General features: G+C 39.3%; 1 protein-coding gene across 1 annotated transcript; it reads right to left on the reverse strand.

The window, feature by feature from the left end:
* Positions 1 to 8,905: 8,905 nt before the first annotated feature.
* On the reverse strand, positions 8,906 to 10,987 carry ZBED5 (zinc finger BED-type containing 5). The gene has a single exon (XM_007955174.2). It carries the CDS (start codon positions 10,985 to 10,987, stop codon positions 8,906 to 8,908), a length of 2,082 nt encoding a protein of 693 aa, XP_007953365.1.
* Between the last annotated feature and the right edge of the window lie 7,554 nt (positions 10,988 to 18,541).

Consider the following 18,541-nt stretch of genomic DNA (forward strand, 5'->3'; position numbering starts at 1 on the left):
ACAACAAATCTTTATCACCTAGGCAGGATCATGTATATAGTAGGTAAAATATCTGTGAATAAATTAGCAGATGGAAGATATGCTCCCCAAAGGCCTATTATAACACTAGTGTGTTTGCCAGATTATTTTCCTTTGACAGTCTTGCTGAGAGATAGCTCTTACTTTGTGTGCTTTTACAAAACATGAAAATTCTGATATGACTAAAATTTGGAATTTATGGTACCACAAACCAAGAATGAAAAATGTTTAACTTGCCCTATCTATGAAGAAAATGAGCTCCCTTATCTATGAAGAAAATGATTAGGATGAATAAGATAGGAAGAAGATGGCTTATTCTACTCTAGAGAACAAATAGATTTTTAACATTTTACATTTATTTCTAGACAAGTTTATGCTAACTGTAAGTTATTCCTGTGTATTCACTGAGAGAAGAGTGATAGGTGAAAACAAACGTGAGCTGGAATCTTAGCTTTGTGAAACTGGGTAAGCAATTTGACCACTCTTAGCCTGTGGTAGACAGCTTTGTTACATGGTTCCCAATGTTCCTGCCTCCAGGTATTCATGCCCTTGTGTAATCTCTTATCCTCGAATGCAGGCTAGACCAAATAATTTGCTTCTAATGAACAGCATAGAACAAAAATGATGGGATGTCACTTCTAAAATTACATTATTAAAGACTGTCTCTTCTATCTTACTGCCAGTCTCTCACTTGCTCATTTTGCTAATGCCAGCTGACTTGTTGTATGCAGCAGGCCCATGTGTCAAAGAACTGAGGACAGCCTCCAGCTCAATCCAACAGCCTCTGAGAATAAGAATTTTACCAATAGCAGTGAGTTTGGAAGTTGACCCATCTCCAGTTAAGCCTTGAAATGACTACAGCCCCGGTCAACATCTTGATTACAACCTGTGGGAGACCCTAAAGCAGAGTCTCCTACAGAAACTGTGAAGTAATAAATGTTTTAGAGCATCAAGTTTTGGGTTAATCATTACACAATAAAGAACTAATACAGAATCTTAGTTTGCTTATCTCTAAAATGGGGTCGATATCTTACCTCACATGATTGTTATCATAGTTAAATGAAGTAATGAAAATAAAGCATTTTTCATCTATCAGGTTATCAAGAAAAAAACAAAAGAAGAAATAATCATTATTAACACAAGTCCACTTAGGATTCTACCAGGCAATGTTTTATTATAAAGTTGTTGGTATTAAAATAGTAATTTGTAATAATGCTATAGCATTTTATGCAGTTATTTTTCATGCATTATTGTATTTGACCCTCAAAGCAGGGCTATAAGACAGGGAATAAAATATTCTTATTTTACAGATGAGGAAATTTAGGGTCAAAGAACTGAAGTGACTTGTTCAAGGATCCACAACTAGAAAGTGGCAGAGCTGAGATGCAAATCTAGTCCTTTTCCCACCATTATCCTGTTGATATTTAACACTTATTTAATGAACACCTATTTGGTGTCAGGAATTATTTCAGGTCCTGGGACTACAGAAGTAGATAAGAAAGCCAATGTTCCTGACCTCATGGAACTTACAGTCATTTATCTTATACTGTATAAAAGAGCTCTGGTGGTGTAGTACCTAAGGCATTTGACTATTAACCAGAAGCCTGGTGGTTCAAACCCACCAGCCACTCCTCAGAAGGAAGACTGGGCAATCTACTTCATAGCGATACTGCCTCAGAAACCCAAGGAGGGGTCGCTATGAGTCAGGACTGACTTGACAGCAGTGAGGTTTTTTTTTTTTTTTTGGTATACTGTATAAAATTAGACATAATAAGAATCTAAAGTTTTCATTAATTAAATCTTTGTTTAGCATGATTAACATTTTTTTTGAGTACTTAATGACTTAGAAATGCAACACTTTATCATCACTTTTGACAGTCCTGATTCCAGAGTCCATTTCACAAGATACAAGGCAGAGACATGGTTGTTGTTTTAGTATTTCACTCGCTCAATACCAGATAGATGCTCCATACATATACCAAACAATTCATTGATTTTGATAACAGCATTTGCATCTTGAATTTCAGGACTTTGTTTCAAAAGCTCTACTCATTTCTCATCTTCTGGCATGAAGTTAAGCTGAAGAAAATCTGCCATTTTCTTTGAGTATGGATTTAAGCAGAAATAGAATAGGTACCATTTGGTGTTATTGTATAATTTTAAAGCAGGCTGGACTTATTTGATGCTTTCATGAACAATGTGAGAATTTCCTAACCAGTAGTCAGTTTATTGTGAAAATAGTAAGATTCAGAACTTCAGGGCCACCACAGACTAGAGCTCTATATTGTATTTGACTGATACGGAAAGCCTTCAGAGTAGCTTGCTTTCTGGAAGAAGTATACTAGGCCTATTGGGGGAAAAAGAAAAATCTTTTTCCACAGACTTTCTGAAAAGGAATGTTGACTTAGTTCTTGATGACAGTTGTCTGGCTTTATTACAGTACTTTGATAGACCATACATATATTTAAAAGCTGGGGTGGGTATTTGAATAGCTAATTGTTGTTAAAATACATGTATTCTAGAGCCATCTTCACTACTAACTCTTAAAATTAGTGCTGGGTTGAGAAGAAAATTATGAATGAATGTTGTTGAATGAATCTTGGAAAAAGCCTTTTAAGGACTCTAAAAGCATTTGAAGCTTTGACAATATTCCATAACTTTTTACTTATGAGAGATGATATCTAATATTTTCATTTATACATCTGGAATACTAATCACATTTATACATCTAGAATAGTAGTCACATTTTGTACTTTAAAGACCCTTCTCTAAAAAATACAAAGCACTTTGTGTTAGGCAATTAATTCTCCCATAGCTGTATCTTGGTTATATAACCTACTGCAGAATTAACTGCCTACCACCACCTATAAAGTATTCTGAAATGGGCATCCAGAGTAATTTTTAGTAGCATAGAGAAAAACTTTGGAAAAAATCTTCATTCTCATTGCCAACCTAGTGCTGTATCATCCAGACCAGGGTTCCCCTTACATATTTTGGGAAGGGAGTGAGAAGCTACATCTTTATGAGAGTCTTAAAATCATCTGGTGGAAAGAGTTAAGAAAATAATTCCAACAGTAAAATTCCTAAAGATGAATCCCCTTTATACCTCTAAGAAAACCCACCAAACAAAAGCAGTTGCTGGTGAGTCAATTTTGTCTCATAGGTGGTGACCTTATGTGTGTCAGAGTAGAACTGTGGTCCATAAGGTTGGAAAAGCAGCTTATTTTCAATGGCTGATGTTTCAGAGTAGATCCCTAGGCTTTCCTTCTTAGGCACCTTTGGGTAGTCTACCTTTGGGTAGACTTCTAAGACCAACTCTTTGGTTAGCAGCCACACACATTATTCATTTGTACCACCCAGGGACTCCCCTTGCTCCTCTATCCACTCAGAATTCTGAGAATCCTTTTCCCAGAGGGAGAAGATTAGGGTAGGGAAGAGTTTCAGCAGCATAAATGATATGGTGGTGAAATTCAATATTCACCCCTTAACTTACTGGAAGTCAAATCTGGGCATTCTTATAGGTCATGGCCTTTGTGATTAATCAACTACATTTATTTTCCTATGACAAAAGGTAACCACCATCAAATGCCATGACAGAACTTTATGTGATGATCACTGACTGAAATTCTTGTCATGTTCATACTATTTCTTCTCTTTTGCATGCTCCCAAATTTGGATAGTTGTCCAATTTAACAATAAACAAGGAGTCTGGCATGATGCTACATAGGATGAAAAGAGGATCAATGTGTGGTCCCTGCCTTTTAGATAGAACATTTTTTAAATAACATGTATTTTTGAAAGTGGGGTAGCTAAAATTCTGACTCTTCTCAAAAATCTATGGCGATACTAGTGTCATCTAATCTTTGAGCTCTTCAAGATAAAGGTAGAAGGATCCTACATGGATGGACATTATATCTGTACTCAAAACCAAAAATACTCACTGCCATGGAGTCAATTCAGATTCACACAGCAACCCCCTTTGGGTTTCTGAGGTGGTAAATCTTTACAGAAGTAGATTGTCCCATCTTCCTTCCATGGAGCAGGTGGTGGGTTTGAACTGCTAACCTTCTAGTTAGCAGTCAAATGCCTTAGCCAACATGTCACCAGAGTTCTCCTTTTATCTGTTGTAATGGATCTAAAATACTCATTATAATAGCTTTTCTCTCAATGCCTTTATACATTTACAAATAACCCTTGGATGTGGTAACCTCACCCCCAGTGTTTCCTTCTGTTTGAGAACTACACTGGATTCTCATTGTACTTATCATAAATTCCAAACTTCATATTGGCCTATGAGACTTTAAGGGATGTGGCCCCTTCCTACCTCTTTGACAATTTCTATCATGTTCCTGATGTTCTGTTTATTCCAGCCATATTAGTCTTTCTATTCCCTAAACATAGCAAGCTCTTTCCAGCATCAGGGTGTTTGTACTTGCTTTCCTTTCATTTGGAATGCCCAACCTTTGCCTAGCTCCTTCTCATCACGCAGGGCTCAGCTCAGATGTCACTTTCTTGGAAAGACCTCAGATCACTATCAGTTGACATCCTCTTCATTTTTCTGATATTATCCTGTTTTATTTTCTTCACAGCATTTACAATCAGCCTACAATCAATGTATCACTTAATAGTTTATTATCTATGTCTTGGAAGGAAGGTTGGGCAATCCTACTTCTGTAGTGATACTGCCTCGGAAACCCAAGGAGGGGTCGCTATGAGTCGGGGCCGACTCGACGGCACATAACAACAACAACAACATACTATGGTAGATTGCTGAATAACCAGAGATTAGACTATCTTGAGATGGGACTTATATCATTGCAGCTAAGTTTACTAATACATTTTAAAGTTTTATATTGCTTTCCCTTTGGGCCTCTATACTAAAGATGATTCTACCTGTGGTAATAGAGCCTACCTTAAACTGGCTCAAATAAGAAACTCATCTATTGGCCTAGGTAACCAAAAATTAATGGCAGGGTACCAATCAAGTGTGGGTCAGTCAGGGGTCTAGTTTCATTTCTCACTAATTTTTTGGCTGTGTTCTGCTCTATATGTTGGCTCTCAAGTTGATAAGAGAACTGCAGCAATTCCAGGTTTCATATGTATGCAAGATATTATTTTATTGGTTCCTTCTTAAGAGTGAAGAAAACCCCCATAATATTGCTCGTTCTTTTCACTGGCCTGAATTGGGTCACCTGTTATTCCTGAACCAATTCCAGCGTAATATTATGCCATTATTGGCTTAGATCCAGATGCCTGAACAGTTTTGTAAGGGCAATGGTGTTGCACTAAACAGTGTTTATCAGTGGGTCATGACCACGACTGGATCATGAAATTAATTTGTGGGTCCTAACCATCATTTAGCAGCTCTGGTAGCGTAGTGGCTAAGGCACTTGACTGCTAACCAGAAGGCTGGTGGTTCAAACCCACCAGCTACCCCTCAGAAGGAAGATGGGGCAATCTACTTCCGTAGTGATACTGCCTCGGAAACCCAAGGAAGGGTTGCTATGAGTCGGGGCCGACTCGACGGCACATAACAACAACAATCATCATTTGGGAGCTCTGGTGACATAGTGCCTAAGGCATTTGACTGCCAACAAAAAGGCTGGCAGTTCAACCCCACCAGCCACTCCTGGGAAGGAAGATGGGGTAATCTACTTCTGTAGAGATACTGCCTCAGAAACCCAAGGAGGGATTGCTGGGTGTAGAAATTGACTCAATGACAATGAGTTTTTTTTTTTTTTTTCTCTTAACCGTCATTTAAAAAATTAAATGGAATATAAAATTAGAGATTGCACTGTACAAATGGTTAGTATTCTGTGAAACTTTGGTGTATATACACACATATGGATCACAATGTAAAATCTTTTATTGTGGGTTAGGGCCCAAAAAGATTGAAAACTAGACAAAATAAGCTGGAGAGGGACAGCTTATTTTGATGCACAAAAATTATGTAGGGGAAGAATGGATGCCTGAAAGAAAACTGGGGTATAATTTGGGAGAGGAAAATAGATGCCTGGGAGACAGCCAACAATTTTTACTGCAGTCTGCCTAACACTTTTAATTACAATTTATCCTGAATTCCAGCATAACCACAATGAAGCATATCTTAGTTTCTCTCATCATGTTTTCTAAATTTCAAAGTTCATCTCTCTCCTCAAAACCATTTTCATCTACTAAATACACACAATAGGGCAATTTATAAATTTTTATCATTTGGCTGGTAGAAAGTATTACGGTGAAAGACTAACTGAAAAAACTTGACTTTTAAGAAGACACCCCATATATCTCAAATAACTGAATACATTCTATCATCCTCCTAAGTTTTATTTAGAGGTTCAAAATTTGATTTTGATAGGGACTGTAGGTTCATTATAGTTCAACTCCACTCATTTAATAAGAAACTAAGCCCTATAGAGGAGCTCTGGTGGCTTAGTGCCTAAGGCATTTGACTGCTAACCAGAAGGCTGGCAGTTCAAACCCACCAGCCACTCCTTGGAAGGAAGATGGGGCAATCTACTTCTGTAGTGATATTGCCTTGGAAACCCAAGGAAGGGTCACTGAGTCGGATCTGACTCCATGGCAATGAGTTTGTTTTTGTCTGTTTAAGGCCTATAGAGGGGGATGAACTTATCTAAGGTTAATTAGTTGCAGAACATAGGTCTCTTGACTTCAGAATTCTTTCCACTGTACCAATTAACAGTGCTGCTGTATCAACTTTAAAAATGAAAGTAGATAACATGTGGTGTAAGTCTCAGAGGAACCTAGATTTACCTGATGGGTTCTTTCAAGAGTTGTAGGTAGATTATATTTGGGGGAGTGAAATCATATTTTTAATGCAAGAAGTGAGTTTACTATTTAAAGAAATGCTTTTTAAGTTTGGAAAGGCAAAAACTAGTTACTGCCTTATCTATTTAAGAGAGGCTAAGGATTTAAAAGCTAATTTTCCTAATACTAAAGTACAAATTGTATTTCACCTAATAACTCATTTTTTCAGCTGGGTAATTTCATTGAACATTTTTTGTAGGGATTAGAACTTTCCTAAATTCTGTGAATGACTCAAAAGAAATAGAAATCTTAGCTTCAAAGAGTTTACAATTTATGGTAGGGTAAGAGTGATATGAAAAAATCCTCATTTAAATCAAGTTAATTTTAATTACTTGAAATACAGGAATTAAAAGTGGGAAAGTCCTTTTGGGTTGGACACTGTTCTGGTTACCTAGTGCCACTCTGACAGAACATACCACAAATGGGATGGCCTTAAACAGGAGTTTATTCTCTTACAGTTTGGCGTCTTTAACTCTGAGTTCAAAGTGCCAGGCTCTAGGGGCTGGGTCAAAGTCCCTCAACCTTGGGGTTCAGCTCTGCCTCCAGCTCCTGGCCCACTGAAGCTAGAGGCTTTTCTTCACTCAGACAGCTGCTGGCTGCTGAGGCTGCCAAGCCCAAGGTTTGACAAGTAAAAAGACACAGTCCCGATGTTACCAAACCACCGGCAGGCCATTAATTTAAGTCCACTGTAAATCCCAAGGTTGGCAGAGCATGGCAAGCTGCTGAACAATGACACGACTACATGCAGGGTCCAAGTGTGCCATAAGCTAGAGACTATCCCCAAGGCTTCTCCTTACATACAGGAAGCAGACCACATCCCAAAGGCGGCTACTCAGCTGCTTGTGGTAGATTCCACCATGGAGTTGATTACCAGTCTCATCATGGGAATACTACATCTAGCTGCCACCCACTCAACCAGGCCCAGCCAAGTTGACACACAAACTGAACTACCACAGACACATTAGAGGAACTTTCCTTTTCATACATTGGAAAAAAAGGTAGCTGTCATTTTAGGGTGTCATGAAAATACTTAAGTCTTCAAATATCTCTTTAATTTTTTAGTGAAATATCATTCCTTTCTTCCTTTTTAAAGTTGTTTTTACTTTTGTGTGAAATTAACAAACTTCAGAGGTTTATCTCTTGCTCCAGATAGTCTGTAGTATCTGTAGCCTCAGGGATGAACTAGCAGAAGAAAATCAAAGGGCTTTGCAAGAACACAAGGGAGGGAGGTTGACAGTGCTTAAGACTTAGTTTGCTTTGGTTTTATTTAAGGAATGCAAAACTCATTTCTGAAGGGTAGGTAGGGTTTAAATATAAAGGATATCTTCTCTTTTGGAATTCAGTCTTGGTTCTGGCAATTAGAGTAGGTTGGGACAAGGTTGGAGGTTCAAACCCACCAACTACTCTGCAGAAGGAAGTCTAGGCAATCTACTTCCGTAAAAATTTACTGCCTCAGAAGCCCAACGGGGGTCACTATGAGTTGGAATCTTAGTCCAGTAACATTGGGAGTCATGATACTACCATGGAATTCAATAGTTGAGATAGATACAAAAGCAAATACAGTATGATAGGGTTAAAAAATAAAAGCATATAGAGAATGAAAGTATCTAGAATAAATTAAGTGTAGAAAAGTGAACAGAAAGTTTGTCAGGAGGCAACATGGGAAAGGAATAATTTTTTTAGACCTGAATGAATGAAAGAATGTGATATGGTTAGGGAATGGCAAGAAGTTCCATGTGACTGGTGGGATTCAGCTTAGACATGGCAAGAAAGAAGTACGTATTAGATCTTGGCAATATGCTAAGGAGTTGGGATGTTATCTTGTGCACCAGCATTTCTCATTGTTATGACTACAGAATCTTTTCAAATTACAATGTAAAGAAGAAATACCAACAATAACACAACATGTTTAAATTTTGGAGTCTAGTTTTCTTATAAATCTAAGAAGTATGAAGAATCTGAGTAATTTTATTTAAAACACCAAAATACTGTAGCTGAAGGAAATCATGTTTTATTTTCATCTTACATTGGGTTATCAAAAGACATGCAAAACCCTCCAATTTTAATGAGAACAGTGTTTTTGTGTCTTTTTATCACATATCCGCTTAATATTAGGTGTAATGTTGCTGAGCCGGATCCGCATATGAGGTGCAGCATCAAGTCTTTTCCTGTATTTTGTTTTTGTTGCAGCATAATATGAAAACCCTGTTTCACAAAGGTGCATTGTAGCAAAAGGAAGAAGAACGCGGACTGCACGCCTTGCAATGCTTGGATACTCTTGTATTAGACTACTCCAAAAATCATTTAGTGAAAGTTCACTAAAATTTTGTTTCACTTGAGAATCAGATGTTAAATCAATCAGGCTCTCATAGTCTCGTGCTATTAATGAGGCTGGTTTGACAGTTACTGTAAATGGATTCCTAACCCAAGCATTTTTGTCATTTGTAACGGGAAAATATTTTAATAGAGTAGATCGCAAGCTCTTTAGGTGCTGCACAATGGCACTGCAAATATCTTTATCAACTGTAGAATTATTTTCAGTCAAAAAGTCACTGAGTGTAGGAAAACAATCAAAGTTTTCTTCTTCTACAGATGAGGCCCAAAATTCTAATTTTCTTAACAATGATGACATTTTATCAAATACCGTAAAAACGGTCACATTCTTTCCTTGCATTGACAGATTAACCTCATTTAATTTAGTAAAAATATCTGCAAGATACGCAAGTCTTAGTAGCCAAGATGAATTTGTTAAACAATCAGAGAGTCGAAAAGCAGAATCCATGAAAACCAGTAATTCACGACGAAGCTCAAAAAGTCTTACAAGAACTTTACCTCGGGAAAGCCATCTCACTTCTGTATTTAGAAGAAGTGCTGTGTGCTGAGCCCCCATTTCTTCACATAAAATTTTTAGTAGTCTGGATTGATGTGGTCGAGCTTTAATATAATTAATGATTTGTACTGCCTGATCTAGCACATTTTTTAGGGATGTAGGCATTATTTTAACTGCTAATGCATGTCTATATAATAGGCAGTGACTACTGGTGCTTTCAGGTGCCACGTATTTTATCAAGGTGACAGCCTCAGCTATTTTTCCATCCATTGCCCTAGAAGCATCACTACAAACATCAATACATTTTTCCCATTCAATTTCATGTTTCTGCATAAAACTGTTAATGCAGTTGAATATTTCTTCACCAGTAGCATTACTCTGCAAAGACTCACACACAAGCAGGTCCTCTTCAATAGACTTATTAAACCTATAACGAACAAACACAAGCAGCACAGCCAGTCCTGAAACATCAGCTGATTCATCTAGCTGCAGTGAAAACCCATCGCAAATTTTCAGTCTGCAAACAAGCTCTTCTTCAATGTCAGCAGCTAGATCCTTAATTCGACGTGCAACAGTACTGTTTGATAGCTGTACTGCATCTATTTTTTTACTGTACTGTTCATCAAACATCCGCATCACTACATCTTTTGCACAAGGCTTGATAAGCAATTCTCCAATAGTATGAGCCTCTCCACTCAGTGCTATATGGTAACTTACATTGTATGATGCCTCTGTAGCACTTTCATTATCTGTATTGACAATTTTAGGTGTTGGGGGTTTACTATTTTCAGGTGAATCCAGATGTTGCTTGAAAAAGTTTATGTCCTTATCTTTATATGCAGCATGTTTAGTTTCCAAATGTCTTCGAAGCTTACTAGGGGCTAACGAGCTATTTGATAAAATTTTCTTACATAACACACATTGAGCATGAGGTGCATCTCTATTTCCAAAGTAAGTAAATCCAAAAGACAAGTAACTTTCATCATATTTTCTTCTTTTCGGTTTCTTACTAAATGTTATTTTGTTGGAATTGGACATAAATTTGACCCTGGAAAGCTCACCTTCTGATTTTTTAGAAACTGAAGGCTGCAAGTGTTCATCTTCACTTTGTAATATTCCAACCTTTTGATCATTTGATTCAGATACAATTTGATAACAAAAAGATTCTACCTCTTGTTTAAGACTTCCTTCTTTCAGCAATAGATCCATGGGGAATGAGTTTGTGGTACAAAACATGGCTAATTTAGAATAAACATTGAGTACCTCAAATGTGCTGAAATTATAAGACAGGATACATAGAAGATGAGCAATCATCAAAGAGATGATATACAGCAACACTGCAGTTAATTTGTAAATGCTGCTTATGCATCAATGCGCAGATGGAACATCTTATGTTCATGTATCAGGTGCTCTCTCATGCGACTTCCTGGTGCTCTCAGGTATGGCACACCTTTTCTTAAAGGTAGATTATCACATAAAAATAAAAGCTATATAAATGACTTTCGCAGTTTTAAGCTTTAAAAGAAACTTTATAAAGTAAAACTACTGTTAGCATCAATCTTTTTTTCTCACAACAATTACTATCTTAAAGAATATTAATATTCTATGAAACACAATTTGGGAATCATTGGGCTAAGAAATAATGAAGAGCTGAGCATATTTTTAAGGAAAGGACCTTGGGGAATGTATATCATGCTAGTGGTTGGCAAACTTTTTCTGTAAAGGTCCAGATAGTAAATATTTTCAGGTTTGTGGGTCATACAGTCTTTGTTGCAACTATTCAAACCCATAGATACAGTGGGCATGACTGTGTTCCAGTAAAAGTTTATTTACAAAAAGAGACTGCATGGGTTGGTTTGCAGGCTCCGTCCTATGGTATATAATATCTTGGAATCTCTTTTAGCTTTCCGATATCTACTGCTATTACATGTATTCACTGTTGATACTACTATATATCTGGAGGTTCCCTTCAGGGCTAGCAACGATTCTGATGAGCTATATTAAAAACACAAACATATAGTTCAAAGTTTCGCAAGCTAGGGAATTCTATTAGATTGTAAATACTGTGTACTGATGTTGAATAAGAAACTGTAGCTTCTATTTCCCTGGACTTAAAATTATATAAATATTTACATTATCCAAATTAAGACTCATTTCAAGTCATGTATATTAATGGTTACTCTGTACCCCATTATGGTTGAAAACTTAACTAGGACCTAAAGAAAACATAAACTCTAATCTTAACAGATTTATTCTCCATAGAATAAATAAGAAGCATAATTAAGAGGAAGATTAATGTAAATGTAAGAATCTTTAAAGAATACTATCAGCTTGTTAGATTTGGGCATACAAATTCAGAATCTATCCAGATATAGCTACTTGTGATTTAAGCATTATGATCTGGCTACAGAGTCAGTTTTGTGTATTCTCACGTTAGATTTTGCATCAAAATGGTTCTTTTATTAATAGCCAGAGGGTAAGATACCTGAAAAGAGCACTCTCTCCTGCAATCACATTCTCCACACTTTGGCAGCTTGAAATGTAGAATCTTCAAAAGAATAAAATTAAGGGATGGGTGGGAAAGGGAGTAAGCAAAAGCCTAGAATGAGAGAAAGCATTAAAATTAGACACTGATCTAACAAGCAGAACTGACTGAAAACCTCTAAGATGACCATTCATTACAATATATTTTAGAATCAGGCAGTGCAAATGATTATTCACTGCAATGCAGATCTTGGACTGAAATAGATGATGGCTAACATAGTAAAGATGGTATTATTTTTATCTTGTTTAATACCCTAGCAATTTCATTGTTTTGAGATCCCTTTCACCCAATCAAATTCATAAAAATGCATTAAAATTTTATTTTAAAAAACTAACCTGAATTGTTAAAAGTAGAGCTACGTCTTAATGTCTAACCATTAAAATCATCTAAAGTAGAATTAGATCAACTGGAAGTATTACATGAGATATGCCTTTTGGCTGAAACTTTTTGTTCCCTCAATAATCAACTCATTGAATAAACATTGTTTACTATGTGCCAGTAACTGTGCTAAGTAACTCACATGGATTATTTCATTTAACCCTCAAAAGAAATCTGAGTGTCAGGGACTATTAATAACCTCACTTTGGATATGAACCAAACAGACACAGACAGAGGCTAACTCATCTGCTAAGTTAACACAGCTTGGGGTAAAGAACCAAGAATAGAGCCCAAAAAGCTTGCAGAGCCCGTGCCCAACTATTACTTGTGTGTTCCTGTGTACTTTTTAAATTCTCTAAGCACTAAACATATCTAGTACCAAAAGCTAGGGAGTGCATAAAGAAATGGATTAACAGGGATTACAACTGCCAAAAAGTCAAGAGTCTCAATTTGGCAGCAGCAGAAAGCATGACTTCCCCATTATTAGGAGCGAAAGAGCAGATTGTGTCTCCACAGTCCTGATTGGATTTGGCTAGAGCAACAGGGAATTTCGTGGAGCTACGGGTTCACCAAAAATATTAGGCACCCACTCCCTTGCTGCGAGAGGGCATAGCCAAGTAGGAAGCTTTGTTTTCAGGAAGGAAAGTCTCATCCCCCACCTCCTCAGTGGTGCTAGGACAAAGAGTCTGGCTGGACTCCCTTGGGAGTAAAGTTTCCATTCTAATCTCTGAAAGGGGGGAAAAAAGATTCTCATTTTTGTCTCTCCTAGCAGTAAAACCCATCAGCCACTTCTCGGAAGGAACTTTGGGCGATCTACTTCCATAAAGATACCGCCTTGGAAACCCAAGGAGGGGTCGCTATGAGTCGAAACCGACTGGACGGCAGTGAGTTTGGTTTTTGGTCTGGTTTAGCAGTAAACGTAACAAATAACACAATCGTTTCATCCTCAATCTAAGGCAGTTCCTTCCAGTTTTAAACAGTACCCATAGGAGAAGGACAGGATAGTCCAGACATAAAGAGTAGTTAGGAGGTATGGGCGGACCTAAAGCCCTTTTTAGGTCAGCACCTACAGCCGTTTTTAAACAGTCATCTGATAAGCAGCCCGGGTCAGCTACGCCTCAACTCCTCCTTGTCCCAGATGCGTACTGTCTGCGGACCGCCACATCTCGGGACTAGCTTCCTGTCGGAGCCCACCCTCGCCTCTGAACTCTACTTCCGCGGGCGGTCGCCTCAGCTAACCACCACAGAAAAACGTCTCACACCCAACGTTATCTTCTACTTCATCTCCATCAGTGATGGAGAGAAGGTCTTCGTTGCGGCTAAGCTGCAGAGCAGCGCCGCGGTCCCCAGATGAGCCCGCGGCCGCCATTTTAGACGGCTCAAGGCAGCGGCCATTTCAGAGCGCACCACTAAGCCGCGGTGGCGGCTCTGCTCACCTTCACCGAGGCCTTAACAGGGTCAAGAGCCAGTCGTCGCGGACTGGAGGGGGAGGAGAGGAAGAGAAGGAGGGGAATGAAAAACAAAACAGAAGAAAGAGATTCGGGGACAGGATGATGATGTTCTCAGGGCAGGGATATCGCCTATGCCACCTCCATAGTGATCCAATTCGCTGCTGGCGCGGTCCTTCGTCTGTAGATAAATTTAGCTCTATGGAGCACCCGAACATTACAGTAGCCAAGCACGGCTCTTCCACTGCCCAATCACAGCCAGAGTTGCTTTCCACTACCAATCCGCGCTGAGCAGTGGGGCAGGACCAAAGCAAAGGACTCTGTTCGGTTGCGGGGCTGCACAGCTGCAACCGCTGCACCAGATTCCTGCAAGCCTTGAAGTCAAGCCAGTGCGGGCCTTGAAGCGATTGCCCTCAGTCTTTCCAGGACCCACATTAAGTCGAAGCACTTGTTTAGAATGCAGATTTTTGGGTGTCATCCAAACGACTTTATAGTCCTGTTGTTCTGGACTGGAATCTAGAAATCTGCATTTTCATAAGCACTGGCACTTTGCCCTGGCAGGAATGATAGGTGAATTCGCAGTGCCTTAAATTCACGCGCAGAGGCTGGGCTGCTGGTCATTCCACGGCCTCTCTGTTCACCAAGGCCGCACCCTAGGCCCAGGTTACGCAATCACCTTTATTTTTCCTTGTTTTCCTACTGGAGTCCGGGAAGAAAACTCGTCCCTTTGCTGCCCTGTCCTATTGCCAACGATGGCGTGTCAGGGGCTCTCACCCAGCTCAGTGGCACGAGAATTGCCTGACGCTGGGAGCATGCTCCAGCCCTAGCCATTCAGACTCTTGAGGTGACCCCCAAGTGGGACTAGGATTCATTGTACGGAGTATGTAGGGAAAAGGACGTCTCCATGTCCTAAATCAGCCAAAAGAAAGTCAGCCTTATTTGTCTTGGCACTCTCACAAGTAGCACCCTCTCGGGAAGAACGCGACTTCCTGCACTGGACTGCCAGCCCTCTCTCACACACCTTCCAGTGGCACCGTTAGGGAGTTTTAGGCCCTGGTTCTGTGCCTTCTCTCTTCTTAAAAACCGTTCAAAAGGCTGCGCTGGGCTGTGTACGTCCGTTCTGTGTAAGATCCGTCGTATAGATCTGGAGTTGGTTTTTCCAAAGTTGGCACATTGAAACATATACATTTTTGGGTGAGGGTTTATAAAAAGTATGGATAGCCTTAACAGTAGGTCCCATTGTTTGCAGCATTTTAGTTTTTGAGGCTTCATCTACTTCCACTGCCATGGAGTTGATTCCAACGAAGCTCCATAGAAATGGCTAAATGAAAATTGCATCACGTTTTCATGGGCTACACTAATGCCAGAAATTCCCCATTTGTGGTCAAAAGCAAGGACAGCTTTTTAATATTTTTCTTAAATATTCTTGACTTCAAGAAGGTACACAATTAAGTTGTACAGGTGTGGGATGACAAATTGGACTGGACTAAACCAAAAAAAACAAACCAAACTCACTGCCTTTGAGTCCAATCAGACTCACAATGACGCCCTCCTTGGGTTTCTGAGGCAGTATCACCACGGAAGTAGATTGCCCACTCTTCCTCCTGAGGACTGGACTACACGCGCGCACACACACACACACACACACACACATATGTTTGACAGGATATTTCTACATATGTATTTGCATGTACTGCAAATATATCCATGAATATAGTAGAGCATTCAGGGGGTAAAAGTATGAAAACTTAGCCAAAACGAAACACCTTGAGGGAATGAGTGGCTGGGCCTAGGGGCTCAGGACCATAGTCTCAAAGGATATCAAGGTCAATTGGCATAGTCAACAAAGACAGTGTTCTACATCCTACTTTGGTGAGTAGTGACTGGGGTCTTATAAGCTTGTGAGTGGCCGTCTAAGATACAGCTATTGGTATTTCCCTGTTAGGAGCAAAGAAGAATGAAGGAAAGCAAACACACAAGGAATCAATTAGTCCAAAGGACTAAATGACCCACTAGAACCCCAGACTCCACAACCTTGAGATTAGAACTAGATGGTACCTAGCTACCACTGCTGACTACTCTGAAAGGGATCAAAATAGGAGGTCCTAGATAGAGTAGGAGGAGCTCTGGTAGCATAGTGCCTAAGGCACTTGACTGCTAACCAGAAGGCTGGCAGTTCAAATCCACCAGCCACTCCTTGGAAGGAAGGTTGGGCAATCTACTTCTGTAGTGATATCACCTCAGAAACCCAGGGAGGGGTCACTATGAGTCGGGTCCGACTCGATGGCACATAACAACAACAACAACAACAGATAGAGTAGGAGAAAAACATGGAACAAAACTCAAAATCATAAAAAAAAGACCAGGCTTACTGGTCTGATAGGGATTGATGAAACCCCTGGGACTATGGCCCTTAGACACCCTTCAAGCCTGGAACTGAACTCATCCCCATGGTTCAACTTTCTGCCAAACAACAGACAGACTTGTAAGGTGAACAATAATAATATGTATGTACTCCTCAGAACGATCAACCATAAGAGATCAAAAGGGAAGCATTTGCCCAGGGATAAAGCTGAGAAAGCAGCAAGGGATAAAGAAGGATAAAGAGAAATGCTGAACACAGGGAGGAAATGAGAAGATTGCAATCAATGGCACAAAGCAAGATGTGTAAGTATTGCTGAATGAAAAACCAATCTGGGCTGTAACTTTTCACCCAAATCACAATAAAAAGTTGTCTTTTTAAAAAAAAAAAAATAAAAAAGGTACACAATTAAGGACAGATACTAAAGACCTCAGCTTCTTCTGATATACAAGCCAAACTTTTACGTGTTGCAAGAAGTCTAGCCTTTAATGCAATTTTCAGGTAGATTACATAGACGATTTCCGAGGACTAATAATTTTTTTTTAACTTTTTATTATGATTTTGAGTGAAAGTTTACACAGAAAATTTGTTTTCCATTCAACAGCTCATCATATTTTGTTTTGTGACATGGATTGCAATCCCCACTCTGCAACAGCTCTCTTCCCACTTCCTCCATGTGGTTACCTTTTCCTTGTGTCCTTTCCTATGTATTCCTACCTTCTGAGGTTTCTCCCTGTGAAATGCTGCCCTTCTGATCTCCCGTGGTTGATTTTTTCTAAGGAGTGCATCCTTCTGGTGTAATTGTTTATCTCATTCTTCTTGTTGTTAGGTCCATTGAGTCATTTCTGACTCATAGTCAATGCTGTGTACAACAGAATAAAACACTGCCTGGTTCTGTGCCATTTTTACCATCCTTGCTATGTTTGAGCCCATCCTTGCAGCCACTGTGTCAGTCCATCTTGTTGAGGGTCTTCCACTCCACTTTACCAAGCATGATATCCTTCTCTAAGGAATGGTCCCTTCTGACAACATGACCAAAGTACGTGAGCTGAAGTCTGGCCATTCTCACTTTTAAAGAACATTCTGGCTGCACTTTTTCCAGGACAGATTTGTTTGTTCTTCTGGAAGTCCATGGTATTTTCAGTATTCTTCACCAAAACCACAATTCAAAGCATCAATTCTTCATTCTTCCTTATTCACCATCAAGCTTTCACATGCATAGAATGCATCGAAAATACTATGGCTTGGGTTAAGCGCACCTCAGTTTTCAAATTGACGTACTTGCTCTTCACCAATTTAAAGAGGTCTTTTGAAGCAGATTTGCTCAGTGTGATACAGTGTCTGATTTCTTGACTGCTTCTTCTATGGTTGTTGATTGTGGATCCAAGTCAAATGAAATCTTTGACAACTTCACTCTTTTCTCCATTTATCATGATATTGCTTATTGGTCCAGGTGTGAGGATTTTTATTTTCTTCATGTTGAGGCATAATCTATACTGAAGACTGTAGTCTCTGATCTTCTTCAGTAAGTGATTCAAGTCTTCTTCACTTTCAGCAAATAAGGTTGTGTTATCTCCATATCACAGGTTGTTAATGAGTCCTACTTCAATCTTGGTGCTACATTCTGCTTCATACAGTTCAGATTCTCAGATTATTTACTCAGCATACAGGTTCAATATGGTGAAAGGACCTAGTAGGCCTGTCTATAGTTTAGCTGAAAGTTAAGCCATGGGAGTGATTTCATTTCCAGGCCCAGAGAGTGACTAGGGACCATAGCCCTGGGGCTTTCACCAGTCTATTAGACCATTCAGCTTGGTCTTTTTGTTTATGAATTTGAATTTTGTTCCACATTTTTTACCCACTCTATCCAGGATATCCAACTTTTGGTACCACTCCAGCTTTGGTCCCTTTTGGCAGTGGTAGCTGGACACCCTCTAGTTCTTCTGATCTCAGAGTCCTGTAGGCTGAGATTCCCATGGTCCTCTAGTCCTTTGGACTAATTGTGTGCACGAGTCTTTGATTTTCTCAACTCTTCTTTGCTTTGGATGAAGAGAGATCAACAGTGGCATCTTAGATAGCTGCTCAAAAGCTTTTAAGACTCCAATTGCTCCCCACCAAAATAGGATGTAGAACAA

Source organism: Orycteropus afer, unplaced genomic scaffold, assembly GCF_000298275.1.
Source record: "Orycteropus afer afer isolate SDZICR_OR568_19922 unplaced genomic scaffold, OryAfe1.0 scaffold00014, whole genome shotgun sequence".
In the NCBI taxonomy this organism is placed as follows: domain Eukaryota; kingdom Metazoa; phylum Chordata; class Mammalia; order Tubulidentata; family Orycteropodidae; genus Orycteropus; species Orycteropus afer.

Excerpts from the sequence above, each read along its gene's own strand:
- ZBED5 (XM_007955174.2), bottom strand. The coding sequence starts at position 10,987 with ATGATTGCTCATCTTCTATGTATCCTGTCTTATAATTTCAGCACATTT.